Source organism: Habropoda laboriosa, unplaced genomic scaffold, assembly GCF_001263275.1.
Source record: "Habropoda laboriosa isolate 0110345459 unplaced genomic scaffold, ASM126327v1 scaffold143, whole genome shotgun sequence".
NCBI lineage: Eukaryota > Metazoa > Arthropoda > Insecta > Hymenoptera > Apidae > Habropoda > Habropoda laboriosa.
In genome coordinates, this window is record NW_017100404.1 from 541,350 (window position 1) to 561,119 (window position 19,770).

Here is a 19,770-nt window from a genome sequence, read left to right on the forward strand (position 1 = left end):
AAATAATGTCAAGGAATCGAGAAATTCTTACGTCGTTTTTTTTTTTAGCGATTAAAAAAAATTCGTTTCCACACTTCCACCTTAATTTCATAAACCAGATATTGAAATGATGAAAAAAGACGTTTTTAGCAACCATAATTGAACATCTATCGTCTGCCATCTGCGTTACGTGCTAAAATCAGTCAACAGATATTCCCCTGTCTTCATAACCAATTGAACATCATTTTCTTACAATTGTTGATCGCTAATCGATCAAGTAAAGTGTTATCATACGTGTGTCCATGTGACACTCAGCTATCAGTTGAAAAATTATCGGTAAAATCGGCCAGGAGTCAAAGTAAATATGTTTCGAGTGTCACGACAATTGACAGAAATACGAGCAGTTAAAAACCTGAAACCTCTGGCAGAGCCGTACGAAGAAATATTTGAAACTCGCTGATAAATTTCATTTCGTCCTTTGCGCGAGTTTCATGAAACATCCATGCCGCATGGCAAAATTAACATATGCGAATTTTCCTCTGGTAAATGAAACACCGTTAGCCACAAGTCGTCGTTTCTTCATTCTACAAAAACCCAAAACGATATGCAGCCCCTAAGTCCAGCGACATCAATCACACTACACGCACATTTCAAAAGAACCGAACATCATTCTTTCCATTTCCTCCAGCCATACACATGCAACATTTAAACATAAATTTTCACACCTCCTTCTCTCCCATCAAACTGTGCGCGACGTCCTTTTAGAAACAACGCGGCACTTACGTCACGTACAAAATGGCGGTGAACGGTGAAAGGTTCCGCGAAGTTCGTGCAATAAAAAAAAAAGGGGGTGGTGGTGGTGGGAGTGGGGAAAGAAAGAAAGCTACAACATTGAACCGCAAAGATATGCGGGAGAGCGATGGATAAAAAGAGCAGCTGTGTGTGTGTGGAGAAGGGGTTGAGTTATCGAGCGAAACGTGTAAAGAAACAGAGAGGAGACTGCAACGCCGTTGTGGGCGCATCGTCGACGAAGCCCCAGAGAGTAGAGAGAACCCAGTAGGACGGTGGTATCGAAAGGAACGACGACTTGAGTTTCTCTTTCCTTCTCCATATCGTCGGAGCAGCCCTCCTCCGGTCGGAGGACAGCCCCACCATTGGCTTCAACCTCCCCACCTCCCTCTTTATATATATATATATACACACACATATATATGTATCCCTCTCTTTTTCATCCTCTTTCACTTCACACTGATTTTCCTTCCCTCTCTCTCTTCTCTCTTTGCTCTGTGTGACTCTCTAACGGAGGCAGGCACGTTGCTTTCAAACAGAGAAAGAGAGAGAGCCACGCATAGGCGCGTATACGGAGCACGTGGTTGGCCGGGTTCACCTGCACATGGCAAAGGAGGGAACCAACGCCGGGCGTCCCGGCGGCGCGGCACCTGCACTCTGCTCCGTGTTGTCTATCGGATAGAGAACGGCTGGGGGATGGCGACGTACGAGAGTAAGAGGGAGAGAACCCCGCTGACCCTCTCTCTCTCTCTCTCTGTAGAGTGAAAAAGAGACAGGCAAGCCGTTGTAGAAGAGAGGGGAGGCAGGCAGGCAGCAATGGAACAAGGAGAAAGAGCGAGAAACGAGTGAAACGAAGGGCGGCAGGAGGGGAGAGGACTATTTCCGCCTTTTAAAAAGCGTACCAGAAGGCCCCTTATAGGCGGAGCTGCGCCGAGCAGACGCGCCGCTATTGGCTGGCTTAATATCTAATATATCATGTCGTAACGGTTGGGAAATTATTGTCCCCTTGTTCCTCGTGTCCCGCGAACGTTAAACTACCGCACGGTTCCATTTTCCTTTCGCTGTGAAACAACCGCCCCCTGGGCTCAAGCACCACCCCCTACCCCCTTTATGGGCAACGCTTTGTAAACCCAACGGCGGCAAACGACGAGTGTCGTTGATTTGTTTAAAATCGATATTTACAACATCGGGGGAGGTGTGTAGTAGGTAGATGACGAGTGCGCGTGCGCAGTGGTGGTATCGCCGTTTTCGGGGATATCCCGGATGGGTTGAACCGGAGAACCACGTGGTGCGCCGTGAATGTTACGCTAGGACAGAATTATCATTTTATCGACGTTTGTTTCTTGTTCGGCGTACTTACACTTGCCGCGCCGAGGCGATCTTTCGCTTTGGTCGCTGGACATTGTGGTGGTAACGGAAGCGATGCCGCGTGATGGGTTGGAAATAGGAATATTTAGGAATATTAGATTCTTCGGGAAATTGAAGTAATTTTGAGAAAATTAATTACGGTTGTAAAATGTACAATTTTGATTTAGGCTTAGGCTTTTTGCATTTTTTTATGGCAATCAATTTTGCAGGGTGCTCAGTGCTTTCATATATAATTATATATATTACATAATAATTATATATTTTATATAATTAAATTTGGGTAATTTTAGGAAATGAGAAATATTGTTGCTTTATCGAGTCAGCACTGAAGATATTACTTTTGCTTTTTTTCATCAGTTCTGTTTAGTATTGGTTCATTAGTCTGAGGAATGAAAGTGTATGAAGAAAGTGACAAAAGTTGAATATTGTATCTTTTCGGTACACTTATCTTTAATGACAGTAATTGCTACTTTACGAAATATATCACCTTCTATTCCTGATTTGAACTTTTACTACGTGTACAAATATAGCCCCATGGTTATTGAGCAACGTAATTCCCACCTTCACCGTTTGCTCTCGATTCGATCGTCATTGTCGACCGTAACAGGTGTTAGAAAGCTGCTAGAAAGTCTTGTTCAGCTACAGATAACGGAGTAGATTGTGTCGATAAATACAAAAACTTTGTGTTGCCCTTGTCTTTTTACGAGACAGATTGTCCTCTGTAAATTCTCAGATTCTCTTCTGTAAATTTGACGTGCGTTGAATTCTTCTAACCTTTGGACGGCTGGTGTCGGGTCACAATTGACCCGGCTATTAGATGTTCCTCGTTTGTTCACGACTCTCCTCTCTTTATATTATAAATATGTTTGTTATTTTAATCGTAATACACTTGCACGATTTTAAAATAAAAAAATGTGCTTTTGGACTTAAATAATTTCTATATAAATTGATATACAGCCAAATGAACATTTATACCTAATCATGTTGTACACTGATTTAAAGGATTCATTTTTTGCGTCTACTGTAGTGAAGAAATTAATATCTTGGAAGTTTCTTTCATTATATAAATTAAGTATTATTGTCGAATATAAATGTTGCATTTACAGATAAATTCAGCATAAATTATAGTAGATGTGTAATTGGTATTTCACATTGATTCGTTGGCGAATTTCTAAACAGCTATTACGTTAGATCTTATCCGCACGTGTCAGAGATTGAGTACGAATAATAAATTGGCATAGTTGATGTTACAATTTAAATTTGGAACGCTTTCAAAAGGAGCATTATGTGGGAGTGTAACCTTGATGCACAACACTTTCATGAAACGTCACGTCTTTTATATATAGGAAAGAATTTCTGTTGCACATTGATATCAGCACTTGAAAGCTTATACAAGCTTATACAAATTAATTACAAATATCTTACATTTATGACTGTAATGAAAACTAAAATAAAATTGATATTAATCCTAATACTAAAGTAAGAAAATTAAATTGAAATTGTATTCGAGTGTTTAGAAATTTCTATTCGTAGAAATTTATTATAGGTAGATATCAAAATGGACGAACGTAGTTAACGTAATTCTTCTATTTAATCATTCTAACGACGTAATTTATTTTGTGTTGCAGGTGACACTGTAGAAGTTTTGCTGGAGTACAGTTCCAAGCTTCTAGATCTCTTCCAATACAATTGGGACATGCTACCATTGATGTACGTCATTTTAAAATATGCAGGGGCTAATCTGGAAGAGGCTGTGAGAAGCATAATGGAAGGTAAAGCGCTTTGTCTTAAGTTACTTTCGATATTTCGATTATAAACGAACAACATTTTCAATTAAACCTACGATTACTGCATTATATACAACAAAATATCCTATTATTCTTGTACAATATTTCGCGATCGAGAAAAATAATGCGAATCTTTTTTCTCCTCTAGCTACAATAGCCTCCTGTCCGAATAATTCTCATTGGAATACTATTTTGGATCAAATTCTTTCGTTTATTTTAAATTTAACGCCCACTTGAGGGTTCAGTTTTGAAAATTTTCAAAATTCTTTCTCGATCTCCGCGTTTGTACTTCATTACGATTTTTTAAATTAGTTGCATCGCTGAAGGAAAATTCTGCCGAAAATTCGTTCGGTTAAACGAACCGCATCTTTAATTTTCGCGAGAGAAGCGATGGAGACAATTTTGTTTTTGGCAGTTCAACGGTTGGAAGATTACTTTTCTCCTCTCAGCTAAATTCATTGGCGGATGTAGAAATCACGGCGTATCGAAATTGGCAACACGGTTTTAGGTAGCTGAGTAATTCGCGAAAGCCACGATTTTGCGTTAAATACATTGAAATACTTGAATAAAAGTCACAGAAATTGCTAAAATTCGATTAAAATTGGAATAATCGTATTCGATACGAGTGACCTTGATAAAGTTAAAAGTAAATGACCAGCAATTAAATTTGCTGTTAATCGAATTGGCGAAGCAAACGGACGAACGAAATTTCTAATAAAAATTGTACAACTGGTACATCTGATGCTAATAAAAATTCATCTCTCTCACGAACAAACATTTCTTTCTAATTTTCATCAAAATCAATAATACAGTTTTGTTTCTGGTAAAATTAAAATTCAGACTGCCATAAATCCTCCACATTTTCGTTGCAGTATTCGTCTAACTGTAGACTCAGTGTGTATACAAAAATACAATTATTTTTAATATTTTTTAAATAAACAATAATTCATAATTTTAAATAGTTTGTAACATAATAGTATCGACTTACTCAATTTTGAGTCCCACGAAAACTTCCTATATTCACAAATTTATAAAAACGTCAAGGTTTATTAACAGAAAAAAGAAAAGTTTATTTATTGCACTCTGAATTCACGAATTTCCAAATTCATCAAATTTAGCGGACGTTCTACGAAATATTAATGACCGTGGTGAAGCACATGTGGCTGCTAAAATAAACAAACGAAATTCTTTCGTATTACAGTGTATATATTTTAGTTTCGTCGTTTCTGTTTCCGCGTGTTATATCATAGAACGTTTGCTCTCCGAAAAGCTTGTTTATCGTACAATTAAAATTCCGCCACCGAAATATCGCGCGCGAGCAAAATAGAAATTCGGTTAGACACAAGGTACACGGACGTTTTAAATGATTTCAACGAAGAAATATTTCCGGTTAGAACAGGGTGAATAATCACGTCGTTGTTGACGAATAACAGCGTTTTCTCGCGAGGCAGTGTTCTCTTGCCAAATCATTTCTTGATTCGTGTCAATTTCGTTGCGCTCGTGACACTCTGCTTTATCGGCAGAAAGAAAATTTTTCCATTCGTTTACGTTTCCTCGTGGGGAAATTGTGAAATCGTCATGCTCGAAGATAACTCAGGAGTGGTTACTTCGATGACTAGTATCAACACCCGAAGATTTATTACGATTACACTCCTACAGGAAGATTTAGTGAATTGTGTCATCATCTGGAAGATATGTGTTGGAAAATGTGTGGATAAAGTAAATTTGGAAAGGTGATCGAGGAAATCGAAGGTGGGTATGATACTCTGAGGTGGATTTGAAAAATGTCACGTTGATTTATCGTTTTGCATAAAACAGGCAGCTAATTTGATTAAATGAAATTGAAGTTGCAATTAAATTTGCAAATTTGTGAGGGACATCAATAGAAGTGTGCAATTTTTTTTGTGCTAGTTTTGGTACTTGAGAAAAACATCCCTTAAAGGTTAATATGTGTTTTCCTATTTTCCTGCATATTTTGAAGATTATAGTTGATATTAAAAAAAATTGTGTAGTATTGAGGGGAAAGGGCACCTATTAGAAGTCCCTCTCATGTCAAAGAATATGCAAAATTTCATCTCCAATGTTCACCGTTGCACTTCGAATATATAAGGGATGTTTTTACCCTGAGGAACGAAAAAGTATCAGAAAAGAAAAATTGCTTTACATTTCAGTCGAGGTCATTTACAAACCTTGCAAAGTTTCAAAAAAATCAGAATTTTCGAAGTACCAAAATTCCCTTGTTTTTATTTCTACAGAAAGATACGTACTTCTGTTTGAAAAATAAATTATCTACGTCTTTATTAACCCTTTTTTCGTGACCAGTGGAACGCTTATGTACCACTTGAAAACTCGCACAAAAATCGATCTCAACTTAGCATCCATTACAAACGCGATGATTCGTAGACAAATAAAAATTTCTTAAAAATAGTGGATCACGAAAGGGTTGAAGCGTTCCAACAGACATTTTCTCCATCTAACATCGCGAGTATAACACATACCTGTAAATTTTCGATTTTTTCGCACTTTCTGCGTGGAATTGTTAATTTTGTTAAAAATGTGGTGCGTCTATGAAGAATGTGGTGCAGTTATTCGTAGAAAGTGGCTCTTTCTAACCGTATATCCACGGATATTGGATTCCGCTATGTACCTGATATTTCATACACACGAAGATTCAACCTATAATCATAATCCTTTCAGATGGAACTCGTGACAAGGTAGGATCTCACAATATTCTCTTTTGCAGTTCGCTTGTTAATTCTTTATCGATAACAGCGAAAGTAAGGCAGTATTGGAGAATGTGTATCGGAGAAAGTGGCGACACTTGGAATATCGTGAACAGGAAATCGCTATCATCAGCACTGTTCTGTTTAGGTCAGCGAGAAAGCTTTGCAATTTTTCCAAACCTCGCTGTATTAATTATTCAGGTTAACCGTTTCGTTGACAATTATGACAAGGCGTTCGATTTTTCTGTTGTTCCTCAACGATGGTTTAGTAACGGTGCAATTAAGACGTTTCTTCGACAGCTTAGAAAGGGTAACGTTCATTTTTCATAAATAGTTGTGCTGTATAATAAGTCGATTGTGAAAGTATGTGAAAGAAAAATACTTCCTTTTTTGTTTTCTTGTTTCGTTAATGAAATTAGGATCAGAATTGATGAAGAGAACGCGCAGCTTTGTGCTTCAATTTTCATGAATTCTTCTAAATTACAAACTCTCCACGAATTCGTTCAATTAAAATGAAATTAACGAATGAAGATTTGAGAAATATTTGGAGCTCCAGGTGTTTTCACCTTTAAAGCAAAGTTATAATATCATTTGTACGCCTCTAGAAGCAGTCTAATTTATTTTTCCTAACTGTTTTACCGATGGTTTGAAATTAAAATTAAATAACTCGTAAAAAGCTCGTTTTAAACTAAGGAGAGTAGTATAATCAATTTTCATCGTTAATATTAGAACTACCAAACTCGTCAAAATGACGAATTCAGATTTCTTACTTTAATTTGGAGAAATTATTATTAGTTATGATTTTCGTTGAAATAAAGAAACAATACCAATTTATTTTCCATTAAGCATTCCTATTTCGAGGTTCTTTATATAGTAGGCATACCTAAATCTACCAGAAGCAGAAACATATTCAGCTCTGTTTGTTCTAGTGTTAATGGTCCGTTTCAGTACTACATTAGATAATTGTTCAAACTATTGCAACGTTCATTGCAATATAGTTTCGCTGCCAACCAGGAATCGTGTTCTTTTATTGCGAAATAACGTCAAGTCGTAGAAATATGACATAGCATCCGTTCAATGGATGGCTGCCAATTTACCATTGCTGTTAAAAATGAACACACTTTGTTCTCTTCAACAAATTTTCAGTTTTATGTGAATCGCCAATGATGAAATTTACAAACACGAGCAGAAATAGGGGTTCTATATGTCGAAACTTGCAATTAACACGTTTGCTACCGGTGACGTGAACCACGTCACTTCGTACGCTTTTTTTATTTGCTGAGTTATCGTAATTGAGAGTTTCTCATAAGCTTGATAATTAAAAATAAAAATTTACAATTTTTGTCTTAACAGTAGAAGTTTGCGACAATTAGCCGCAGAATTTCTTCATTTTAACCGGAAACCAGCAACAGAAACGCGGAAAAATTGCTGGTAGCGAATTTATTAATACCTGCATTTTTCGAACTCATTTTTTTCGAAAACAAAGCCTTGAATTCAAATTATTATTTTTTCTTTTCAATTTATTTTTGCATGTAGAATCACCACGACTTTTGGGAACACTCTGTATAAAAGTCCTGGGTTTTACTTGCAAAAATTGAATTGACTGCTGTTTCGATCTTCATGTCGTTTTTATAGTGTTTATTTGCTGAAAAGTTTGATATAGGTAGATAAAAATGAACGATAGTCACAAGGAGACAAGTTTGGACTGCAAAGGAGGATGTGGTAAAATTTTCCACGCCACAACCTTCAATTTTTAGAAGAATTTTTAAGTTTGAAAGAAAAGTGTAACAGAAATACACCCGTCCTGTGTCAATTAAATATCGAAGCGAGTGAAATATACAAAGAGCGAACAGTTTCAATAATTAAAACCCTTTCATCGACACCAATTTTGCGCATTAGATTTGCTATTTACCACGAACAATTCGGTTTAAGTTTCTCGCCGACAGAAAAAACTGCACGAACTATTAAACATTTTTAAGAACGACTACGATAACCTTGCAATAAAAAAAAATTCAGAAAGAATTCTCAGAACAGAGTAGAATGAGTCGGAACGAGAAATTCTCTCGTTCTTAAATAACAAATTCACTTCCGTTAATTAGGGCGTTTGCGAGATTTACTCGATTATCTGTAAACGTAATTTTTCCGTCGCAATTTCGTTCTTGGCCATTCTTTTTACTGCGTCGCTTGATCCGCGAACAAAGCAACCACTATCTGTAAGTAAAATCGTGCAAAACCCTGCTCGGTCGTAATATTTCGCAAGGCCTCGCCTATCTATACGATGATCTAACATGTTAGATGTAGAAAGATCGACAGTGAACCCACGCGAACGAACTATAAACGTTTTACAGCAGACCTTTGGATAATGCACTTTAAAACCGATTCGCGATACGCGCCGGCGACAGAATGCAAACCGCTGGAAGTGTTAGATTAAGGGAAGAAAACATGTTGATTCGCGGGAAATAAGAACCGTTTTAGCATAAGCTGGCTACAAAAAATGCCACTTTCTGAATGAGTGTAGTACGCGTGGAGGTTAATCTTGAAATTTTTTTAATGCTTCCACTTGTTTTGATGATACCATACATTACTCGGGCGGTAAAACAGGTGCTTCGTGTGAACAAGTAATGCGATGAAAAATATATTTGCGAAAGTTCGAAATTTTCCAGCAATCACGCGATAAAGTAACCCACAGTTTTTTAAGTTCTTTTCGAATCAATTTACGCATTTTCTTCACGTTTTGTTCTCTGAACACATCCTTTGTATTTCACAACACCGATTTAATTGCATTTCTCGACCAATTTCTTTTCCCGACATTTTTCACTCGCACGAGAGTTCTCTCATGAATAAGAAACTGCTTCGAGTTTGCAAAGAACTCTCAGATAGTCGAGCGATGCTCTCAGACAGTCACTCTCAGACCTAGTGTCCACTCGCGAGAAATACTCTCAAGAGCAACTCGCGATAGTTTCACTCTCAAAAGGACATCTAACTCTATGTTTTGGCTCTGGCTCGCGTTTCTTATGTTCGGTGTGGAAAAAATATCACGAGTCTCACGCAATGTTATGATACGAGAGGTTAACACCAGGCCCATGTCACCCCTGAGGTCTCTTCTTAGGCTAGCTGCGCGTAAACATCGTGCAGGAATCAGGCAGAGCGATGTGCCCTCAGTCAGTGTTTACGTGGCTGTCGAACGAGTGACTCGAGAAACGACGCTTATATCGCGCGATCGTAGAAAATTCAGTGCTCCCTCGGATAACGTGGTTTCGATTATACGCCGATTTCGGGTCAATTTATATATTTAGCGTATTCGTTCGTGTGAACTAATTCCTCGGAAATTGCCGCTGCATACGAGAACCGGTGGCAGCGAATTCAAGTACACAACGAACAGCCGATCTTGGGAGAAAAATCAAGCGGCCATTTTGTCTCTGCGAGCTGCTTGTGCATGTACCTAACTACAGTTTTAGCGTAAATTTCTTAGACAAATTATTGAAATTTTTTGTAAAGTTTAATATCTCTGATTAGCTATTAACTACTGTGCATTAGTTCCCAAATTCGTGAAAGAATTTCTTCGTTAAATAATCTTATTTAATATAAAGTTCGTGTGTATTCTGATTGGTTCTTGCAGTTTCTGAGATTTCCTCATTTTCTAGCCGAACAGATCTCGAATAATTTTATTTAACACATGTGCACTAGGATTAGCTCTCACAGTTCCTGAAATTTCTTCATTTTCCAGCAAAGCAAACCTGGAATAATTTGATTTAACACAAAGTACAATTCTTAAATCTAAGTACAAATTTTTTTTATACTTCGATAAATCAATGTGTGGCAATAATTTATATAAAACAACTTGCAATATCCAATAATTATTACGTTGTATCTCATTACACGTTTCAATGCATCGATATTATCAGAGACATCCAGACGTCACTACGTACTTACCTACTTTGCAACCTATAATTTAATCAGCGATTAATAATCGTAACGACGCAAAATTCACGTAGACTGAGAGTAATCCATAACCATGCTTTTAAAACGAGATTTTTCTAGAAGTATCTTAGAAAACACGTTTATTTGATGAAATTTCATAACACGGAACAGCCACTGTAGGTACTTAGACACTTTCGAAAATAATATTAGTAAAGGTTAATCTTCATTTCTGGGGACAATTTTTCTTTTTAACTTCTTTTTGCATTTTCTGATAGTGCTCGATGAATAGAGACGAAATTATAATGGTTTTGAGTTCAGAAATATTATTAAACATGTTATATATTTTGGCTCAGAAGTTATGCATTTTTAAAGTTTGCTACTCTTATACCTACTGTATGGCTTAGGTATTTTAACATGATAATCATTTAGACGCTAAATTTGATCATTTATTTAAACATACATTGTGCTCAAATTTTCGGAATATCGCTTTATTATCAATACATAAATCGATTTGTCGAATAACATTTTGGACAAGAGTTACCTTTACCCAACCTTTAACAAACTAAAGAGGCCAAAGATACCAAACTGTAAACACAATTCATCGACCTACCTATCAGAAGATGCAGAAAAAAAATATATATATATATATATCCCGGATACGAAGTTTATCCTTAATAGAACAGCATGTTCAATTTTACCTGTGAGTAAGCGTACTTAAATTGGAAGATCATCTTTCCGGATAACGGTGACGTACGAACCTATTAAACGTGACATAATAATGGGACACGTGTTCGTTCGCTCTCTGTCTTCTTCCGTTTTAGTGTGTAGAGTTAAATTTACAAAGGTGGCACGGTCAAGCAGGCGTGAAAAAAGAGGAAGCATAATTTGTTAAGTAGCTTGCTTACTTGGCTACTGTTTGCGCGAGCCGATCATTATAAATCGCTTAAGCGCTGCCGGCTATGCTTCGTTCGTCGTGATATCGCAGGTACTGGAGGCGCCCTGGGGCGCGTATCATCGCGATCTCCGCGGCACTCTGTTATACAAACTCTTCTTAATGAGCCAGAAACAAATTGCTACTTTATTGTTTATTAACGTAATACGTACCTTCGGAATGACGGATGATTATTTCACTTGTCCGCGACTAGGCTCTTTCCAAGGATTAACGAACGAACCAGCTGTACTTAGGTATAATGCAGGTTCCACGTGGCGTCGTCCGCAGGTAAACAGGTCCATGTTTGCATAAATTAACGAAATTCGTTCGCGAACGTAATTGAAAATTGGGAGCTGCTAATTTTCATTCCGCCGTGTCGATGCAATAATTCTTCGGAGTTTACGTTTAATTTTTCAAATTGAATATCGATTAATGTCTTTCACACTGGATAATTAGCTCCTTCTCTGAGAAAACGTGGGGAAACTTTGGAAACTCTTAATGTTGATTCCGATCTTTCAAGCCTTTCCTGGAGTTCCGTTGAAATTTTTAAATTGGATATTGATTAATATCTTTCACACTGGATAATTAGCTTCTTTTCTGAGAAAATGTGGGTCACACTTCGGGACCTCCTAATTTTGATTTCGATCTTTCAAGCCTGCTCTGGAGCTTCGTTGAAGTGTTAAAATTGAATATTGATTATCTCCTTTCACTCTTGATAATTATCTCCTTTGAAGGACCTTGAGTAAGCATTGGGAACTGCTAATCATGATTTCGGTCGTTCGATCCATCTTCGGTGCTTCGGTGAAATATTGAAATTGAATATTAATTAATATCTGTCACTTTGGATAATTGTCTTCTGTTTTAAATACACCCTTTGGGGAAAACAAGGCACCCCGGCTTGGCTATTGTAAAACATAAGTGATTGATCATGTTGATAAGATTTACTTCTCACAAGTGGCTAATAGAAAATTTAAATAGTTTTCGTATTTTACAATTATAAAAATCTGAACAAAAAGAACTACAATACTAGTGGACACGTAGAGTTCGTTATTTTTAATAGTTCATTATATTTGCAAGAATATCGTATTAAATAAAATACACATCGTCTTTCCATTCACACCAATTCTCTAATTAATAAGTGTTTTAATAACTCCTGTAGATCATATAGGGAATATGGGAAACATAAATTTCATAGTGTAGCAACAATCATGAATATGGAAATTACAATCATGAGACTCTTAGAATCGTAAAGGGTTAATAAAAATTTCCTTATTTCGTGGGTGTAGTTTTCTTAACACGTTCAAGACGATGTGACCCACCGGTGGGTCATCGATGCTCTTCTTTGCTGACATGACCCATCGATGGGTCACTCAAAATTATGACAAAAATGATCGAGTAGATTGTGCCATCTCCACATTTTCAGATCACATACTGAGAAATTAAGTATTAACGATAATACACGCTTAGGTCATAAGAAATCTTTCGTGAATTTTGCTGTTGTTCTGACCCTGTAACCTGCAATGCACATTGATCCCAAACTTTGGTCAGTAGTGTATATCTCAGAAAATTACTCTCATAATCTAAACTAAATATAAATCACTCGTAAAATCCACAATTTATCAGTGAACCACTGATCAGAACGGTGTGACCCACGGTGGGTCATCGATGCTCTTGTTTTCTTACACGACCCATCGATGAGTCACTCAAAATTATACAAAAAAGGAAAAAAAAAGTGGATTATGTGATCTCCACATTTTCAGATGACATACTGAAAAATTAGGTATTAACGATAATGTCACTCTTCGGTCATTAGAAACGCGTCGTGAATTTCGCTGACGTCCTGAACGAGTTAAACGACATTCTCTGCGATGCGTGAGCAGCATTGGAGGAGAAGTTGTGAGTGAGACCTCACGTTGCAATGCCACTTGCTTGAGCGGTAAAAAAACTGAACTGCGCTATGGTAACCGGGGATAGATTGTCGGTGTAACGCTATTAGCTCGGATTGCGATACGGGGAGGGGGATAGTAATTACGCTGAAGACGTCGTGTTTCACGCGTGCCAACACCGTTTCAGGATAAATGCACTCGCGAGGAACCAAGCCTGTTCGCCCAGTTGGATATTTTTAAGTCCATGTGGAAAGTCGCATTCCAACTGGTCTCCTAGGGAATAGGTAGACGATTTACAGCCTCAGCCTGCTTCAAGTGAATACACTGTTGCTAACATGCTGTTTGAGCTCCTCGAAACAGTTTACCGTGTTAAGCCGCGTTCACATTGGAACGCGATTATCGAGCGACGTATTAAGCCGCGTTTAGATCAAACATTCTCGGTAACCCTACTTTTAAAAATTCTTCGTACGTTCGGCATTTGTTTATGGTCGTTTGGACTGGAATTTTGTCGAAGTGAGGGGCGAATTAACATTCGTTCGTTTCGTCTAAACGCACATTTACGCTTTTCGTAATTTGTCAATCTTTCGATAAATCCGACAAATCTTTTTGCACCGTGAAACTGTTTCTTTGCATGTTGATGAGATTATCAGAATTGACATGTCATTTGGAAGAATTTGCAATTTCGAAGGGTGATAAGTATACTTTTTTGTTTTTGAGGTTAGGTTGTGAAGATTTTGTTAATTTGGCGTTGATAAGGTTAAGCAATTATGTGAAGTGGATGGAATATTTTTGAGAAAATACAAGTAGAATTCTGTATAACACGACGCAAAATGGCGACAGCGTTCGTGTAACATGGTTAGGTTAGGTTTCTTCTGATTGGAAGAAATAAAATTATAAAATAAATGTGAACAACAGTGTAACTATTTCTTTTACTTCGAGTAAAATATATAATGACAAAACATTTTTAATTTTAATAAAAATGTTTCAATAGTAATTACTAAAAAGAGCCCGCTACCCCATGAATCTATAAATTCAATTTTCTCGAAAACTAAGCTGCTTACAAAAAAATTTTATTCTATATTTTCAGTTTATTTTTATATGCAGAATCACCCTTTGTCCAGTTTCACTACGCACACCACACGAATCTTCAAATTCATTTTTCTCCAAAACTAAGCTACTTACGAAAAATTTGTATTCTATATTTTCGGTTTATTATTACACGTAGAATCAGGTTCTCTCGACTTGTACCACCCGTCCTACCGCACCTTGTATATTATTACCTTCGGTGCCGTATACCTTACGGTTCGTTTGATGTGTCGCCCACGAAATCTCGTGTTACCTCTTACTCGTGCGTGTACACGTAAAACACGTGACTCGTGTGCAAGCAAGAACGCACAAACTGAAGAGCGTACGTCCACACCTAGCCACTTGAAGGAAAGATTAATGATGCTGGGTAAAAAGAAAAATGTTGCGCCGGCAAGAACGCCACCTCGGCGAGCCTCGAGCAAATAATAATGAGCGTGTAACGTCAGTGTACACAAGTTATACCTTAATTATCCCCGGACATTACCGCGACTAATGCTTCCAGGGAGAAAAAGAGAGGGAGTTTCGGTGCTCGTTGGGTGGACGTTCGTAGATGTTGGTTTGAAGAGTTGTCGAGGTTTTGTTTTCTCTTCGTCTGGTTCTCTATATCGATGGAAATGGAACAGACCGAAAAAGGTCGAGTTCAACTTTCTCGCTATGTGAAGAAATTCACGACAGACCGAGATTCTTGTGTATTTATTAGAGAACGACAGGTTAGGTTAGGTTTTTGAATATTTTGAATAGTGTTAGTCATTTCATTAAGAAATTTATATAGCCTGTAGTTTTATCAGCAACTAGAGGTATGTATCTCTAACTTGAGCGAGTAATTCTAACTTGACACGTGGCGTAGAAAAATCACGATGAAAATAAATTAGAAGAATAATTCACAGATGGCAATTAAGATACTGAAGGAAAATTTTATACTTGGTTACTTTCAACCCTTTGAGGATTATAGACTCGTATATGAGTTCATGAAACACTGTGAACACGACCAGCAAATTCATATTTTTTATTTAGATGCAGTATTTATATTTACACCATATAATTTACTTAAAAAAAAAAAAGAAGACTGAAATAGTGACCTAATTATGTGTCAGAACTGGTCACTGTTCGGAACTGGTCAGAACTGTTCGCGAACAACCCAGAAGCAGTTCCAGAGTTGAGCTTGCTAACTGACGCTTCGATGTACCACTTTCTGAGAGGAAAAATGTTAGATTCCCTCAAAAGTGTCTACACTGCTGGCGAACATGGTTCGCGACCTGCTCGCGAACACCAGCGTGGACCAGGCATAACGCTATCCAAGTTGATATTACCATCAACAGTTGCCAGGCATCGTCAAACACAAAAACTGAGTATATTTAAAACAATTCAGGAATACATTGTAAAATAGAGGGATGTTAAATTTCGTATCCTGTACATTAAGGGGAGTTCGCAAAGCTTGTTTTTCAAGTTTCACTTTCTGTAACTTGGATCATTTTCCCCCTGGACTCTTCAATCCAGAGCATCGTGTTTCTCTTCGTGTTTCCAACAAAACGGAGTGCAACAGAGAAGTGAAGTGGCGTGCTTGTACCGACATAATTGCGTTCCGGTGAAAGGTGTATCTCACTGCACAAGAACAACTCTTCCTCGTCGTTTCCATTGCGGTGTTGTGTACGCGATTGCCGATCCCGGCGCAGGCTGCTGTACTTGCAAGGTTTAAAAATACAGGCGGAGACGGCCGATTAATGGGCTGAGGCCACATTCACGAGTTGGTTACATTGTAAAGAGTGTCAGGCTCTGCTGGTTCGTGTATGTCGATCCAAGAGAAACGTCCGACCTTGCGCGTGTAATGCAGAGGTTCTCTTTTTCCCGTGGCTCGATATTATACACTCCGGTTCATAAGTTTACAGACACTTGTGGAATGTGAACTGAATTTAAACTGTTATTGCGAAATTATTGAGATACAACGAAGAAGAGAATTATTTAGTTTGGAATCTCGTGGTACAAGAATTGACATTTTAGAATAGAACACCTTGTATACAACAAAACTTCAATTCTATAGTGGCATGAGGAACTTCAAAATGGCGTACTCTGCTGCATTATAAAATGGCGTAACTCTGAGGTGAGTGTAATTAAACAAAAATGGAAAGTGTAGTTTATTAAAGCGATAGTTTCATTGAATAATAGCTCACATTAAATTTTTGCAAAAGAAAAAGAAATTTCCAGAAATAACAATTTTATATTGAGGTGCGAATTTATGGTTTTACACTACTCGAATTCATCTAATTCTTTAGATCCCCAACCAGTTAATTTCGTGGACAAAACCAGCTCCATCCTGCCTAAAATAGAAATTGAAAAATATATTCGAAGACGTTAATAATTTGGTTAGCCATTATCTCGAAACGAACGTTTTGAGGTTAGGTCACTGTTGCATTGATACTTAACCTCAAATTGTTCGCCATATGTACAGGTCTAAGCAATAAAACAGAGTTTGAGAAAATCAACCTCTGATGAATTTTTGCAAAGTCTTGTATAATATAAAAATACATGAAATATTGAAATAGAATAGTTACCCTATTCGTTAATATTAGGTCAACCCATAAGTTCGTGCTGAATTTTATAATTTAGGTTAATATTTCCAACGAACCTTTGAATTTGATAGAAAAATGTAAGTTTTCTGAGTTTTCTCATTCCACAAATTTTTTCACTTTTGGCACGAACTTATGGGATGACTTAATACGTGTTATTTAGCGAACAAGCTGCGATTTGCTGCTTCCCTATAGCAGAAAAAACTTGGAGTGTAAAGGATTAAGTTGTAACGTAAGCTTCTGTTAGAACACAATGGATGTCCTAGTACTTTTGTACGGTAATGTACACCTGTATCATTGTACACTCGCAATAAGCATACCAAGTGCACGGTGTCAAATTAGTTGCACTTGGATCTCTCGACTAATTGTTTCTAGTAACTAGCGTTCCCCCTTGTAGATTCGCGTGCTTATTGGTTGCCGTAGGAGGAACGTTTTTTTTTAACCCTTCGCAGGCAAACGTAATTTGTCACACTCTATAGGCAAACTGAGTCGTTCATGACTAGACCTCTAATCTTTTTACCGTTCAAGGTTTTCAAAAATCTGGAAAAATTCTGGGACATTTGTCGAAGTCTCTACTATATTATACAATCGTTCAAAACTTTCTTTCAGTGAAAATAAAAATTCGTTTCGAAGAACTACAAGAGTGAAATTTTGCACCTAATTTTTTCACTGTTCTAGGTTTGCAAATAATTTGAAAAAATTCTGAAATATTTATCCAAGTCTCTACTGTATTATACAATTGTTGAAACCTTTTTTTCAGTGAAAATAAAGATTTGTTTGGAAGAAATACAAGAGTGAAATTTCACTAACATTTCATTATGCAGGTTTCTTTAAACAATTATGGTCCTTTATCGCGTTGGATGCTATTCACATTCTATTTTACCTCTTTTCTTTCAATTTCACTGTGTTTCACACGTTAACATAGCTACTAACTACGAGAACATAAAAATATAGTTACATTCTGGTGCATTTGCACTATTTTCAGACAACTTTCTTGTTTTTCTTTTGTACAGTAATTACGTCTTATTTCAAAACGTACGTTAAAAGAAACACCTCTTAAATAGAAGGCAGCAGAAAAGAAAAGTATGTAAAATGATTTTTTTCAATAATTATTATTAATTCCAAGCAGAGAAAGTTATACTCTTTTTTTCAGCTCTGTAAGAGATAGTTCTTGGATGTTGTAGAATTTACAAGAATTTAGTTCACAGGACATTGCTATCTACAGAGTGTCCCGTAACTCCTCGAACACCCGGAAATGGGGGATTGCTGGGGTGACTCTGAACAACTTTTTCCTTTTCCAAAATCCAGTTTGAAGCTTCGTTTTCGAGTTATTAACGAAAAACACTGGCCAATTACAGCGCGCGTAGAGTCCGCGCTCAAGGGCGGAGAACAGAGACTCATCCGCGCGCGATCGAACAAATGCGTACGCGTCACTTCTCGGTTATCGATCATTGTCAAAAAAATTTGTCTTTGCACCGCTATTTTTATAAAGCTTAGAGAAATGGGTTTTTGCCGTCATTCTGACATTTGTATAAATTTTGGAAAAAACTGCAATTAGTCGGAATCGTGAAGAAAATAGCGAAGGTCTGAAAATAGCCTCTGTTCTCCGCCCCTGAGCGCGGGCTCTACGCGCGCTGTAATTGGCCAGTGTTTTTCGTTAATAATTCAAAAACGAAGCTTCAAACAACATTTTGGTAAAGGAAAAAGTTGTTCAGAGTCACCCCAGCAACCCCCCATTTCCGGGTGTTCGAGGAGTTAAGGGACACCCTGTATACAGCAACACAGTTGCACTATAAGTAAAATGCTAGCAGTAGAACATGAGTAATAATTTTCAGTTCACTTAAATAATAACTAAGACTGGTAAACCCAGTGAAACTGCAAAGCATGATTTTTGATAAAAATTACAGAAAACCACGTATCAGCAACCTTAAGAAGGAATGCAATAACTATTTGAGCATACTGGAAACCGTAGCCTCGAATAATTAGGGAGCTGGTTAGTATGTAAGCACTAACTCCTATAAGTCGATAATAAGATGAATATTTTATTATAGCTCTATTATCTATATATCTGTAAGAAATAAGGATCTGAAAATACTCTATACTATCTATAATACCGTACTAAGAATTGCGACAGACACTTTCAGAACCAGTCCCTTTCTTAGCGTTACACGTGATGCTAATGAACCACCCCTTAAGTTCAGAAGAAATGGCTTACTATCTCGCGAGCTGTAAAGACAGCAACATCGACTAATAAACCTGTTTTTGCAAATGCCATCTTACGTACACATAGTGCAAACTTCACCACAGGCAGGCCAAATCTTTTCTACCAGCGGAATAATTTAGAACAGAAACGTATGTGTAATGTACAGGGTGTTCCGTGGAGAATTTGTATCGGTAGCACAGTCGAGTAGGGTTAAAACGATCCATTAGCATCTTTCGAAAAAACGTGAATGCTCAATACTGGTAGGTGTTATCGTTTGTAACTTTTCGAATTCATTTTCTATTTGTGTCGATATGAATCGAATTTTCCAATTACGGTTTACTTACGTGAAAATTCACTTTTGGAAAGTCGCTAATGGGTCGTTTTGACTCGGTAATTCTAGTGTTAATTGGGCGAAAGTGTACGACGTACGAGCTACTCAGAAGTTAAAACGATTAACTCTACTTTTTGATAACAGCACATGCTTAGTTCTTAATTCTTCATTAATAAGAGAAAATTTAATAAATTTTATTTGG

The 19,770-nt window shown here is 37.3% G+C and overlaps 1 protein-coding gene across 2 annotated transcripts in view; it reads left to right on the forward strand.

Annotated features, from left to right (window-relative positions):
* LOC108575387 (protein doublesex) overlaps positions 1-19,770 on the forward strand; it is a 143,073-nt gene that overhangs the window by 45,571 nt on the left and 77,732 nt on the right. For both annotated transcript variants that reach the window (XM_017938163.1, XM_017938164.1), the window contains exon 4: positions 3,765-3,908. In XM_017938163.1, the coding sequence (XP_017793652.1) occupies positions 3,765-3,908 (144 nt within the window). The remainder of the gene's footprint in view (positions 1-3,764; positions 3,909-19,770) is intronic.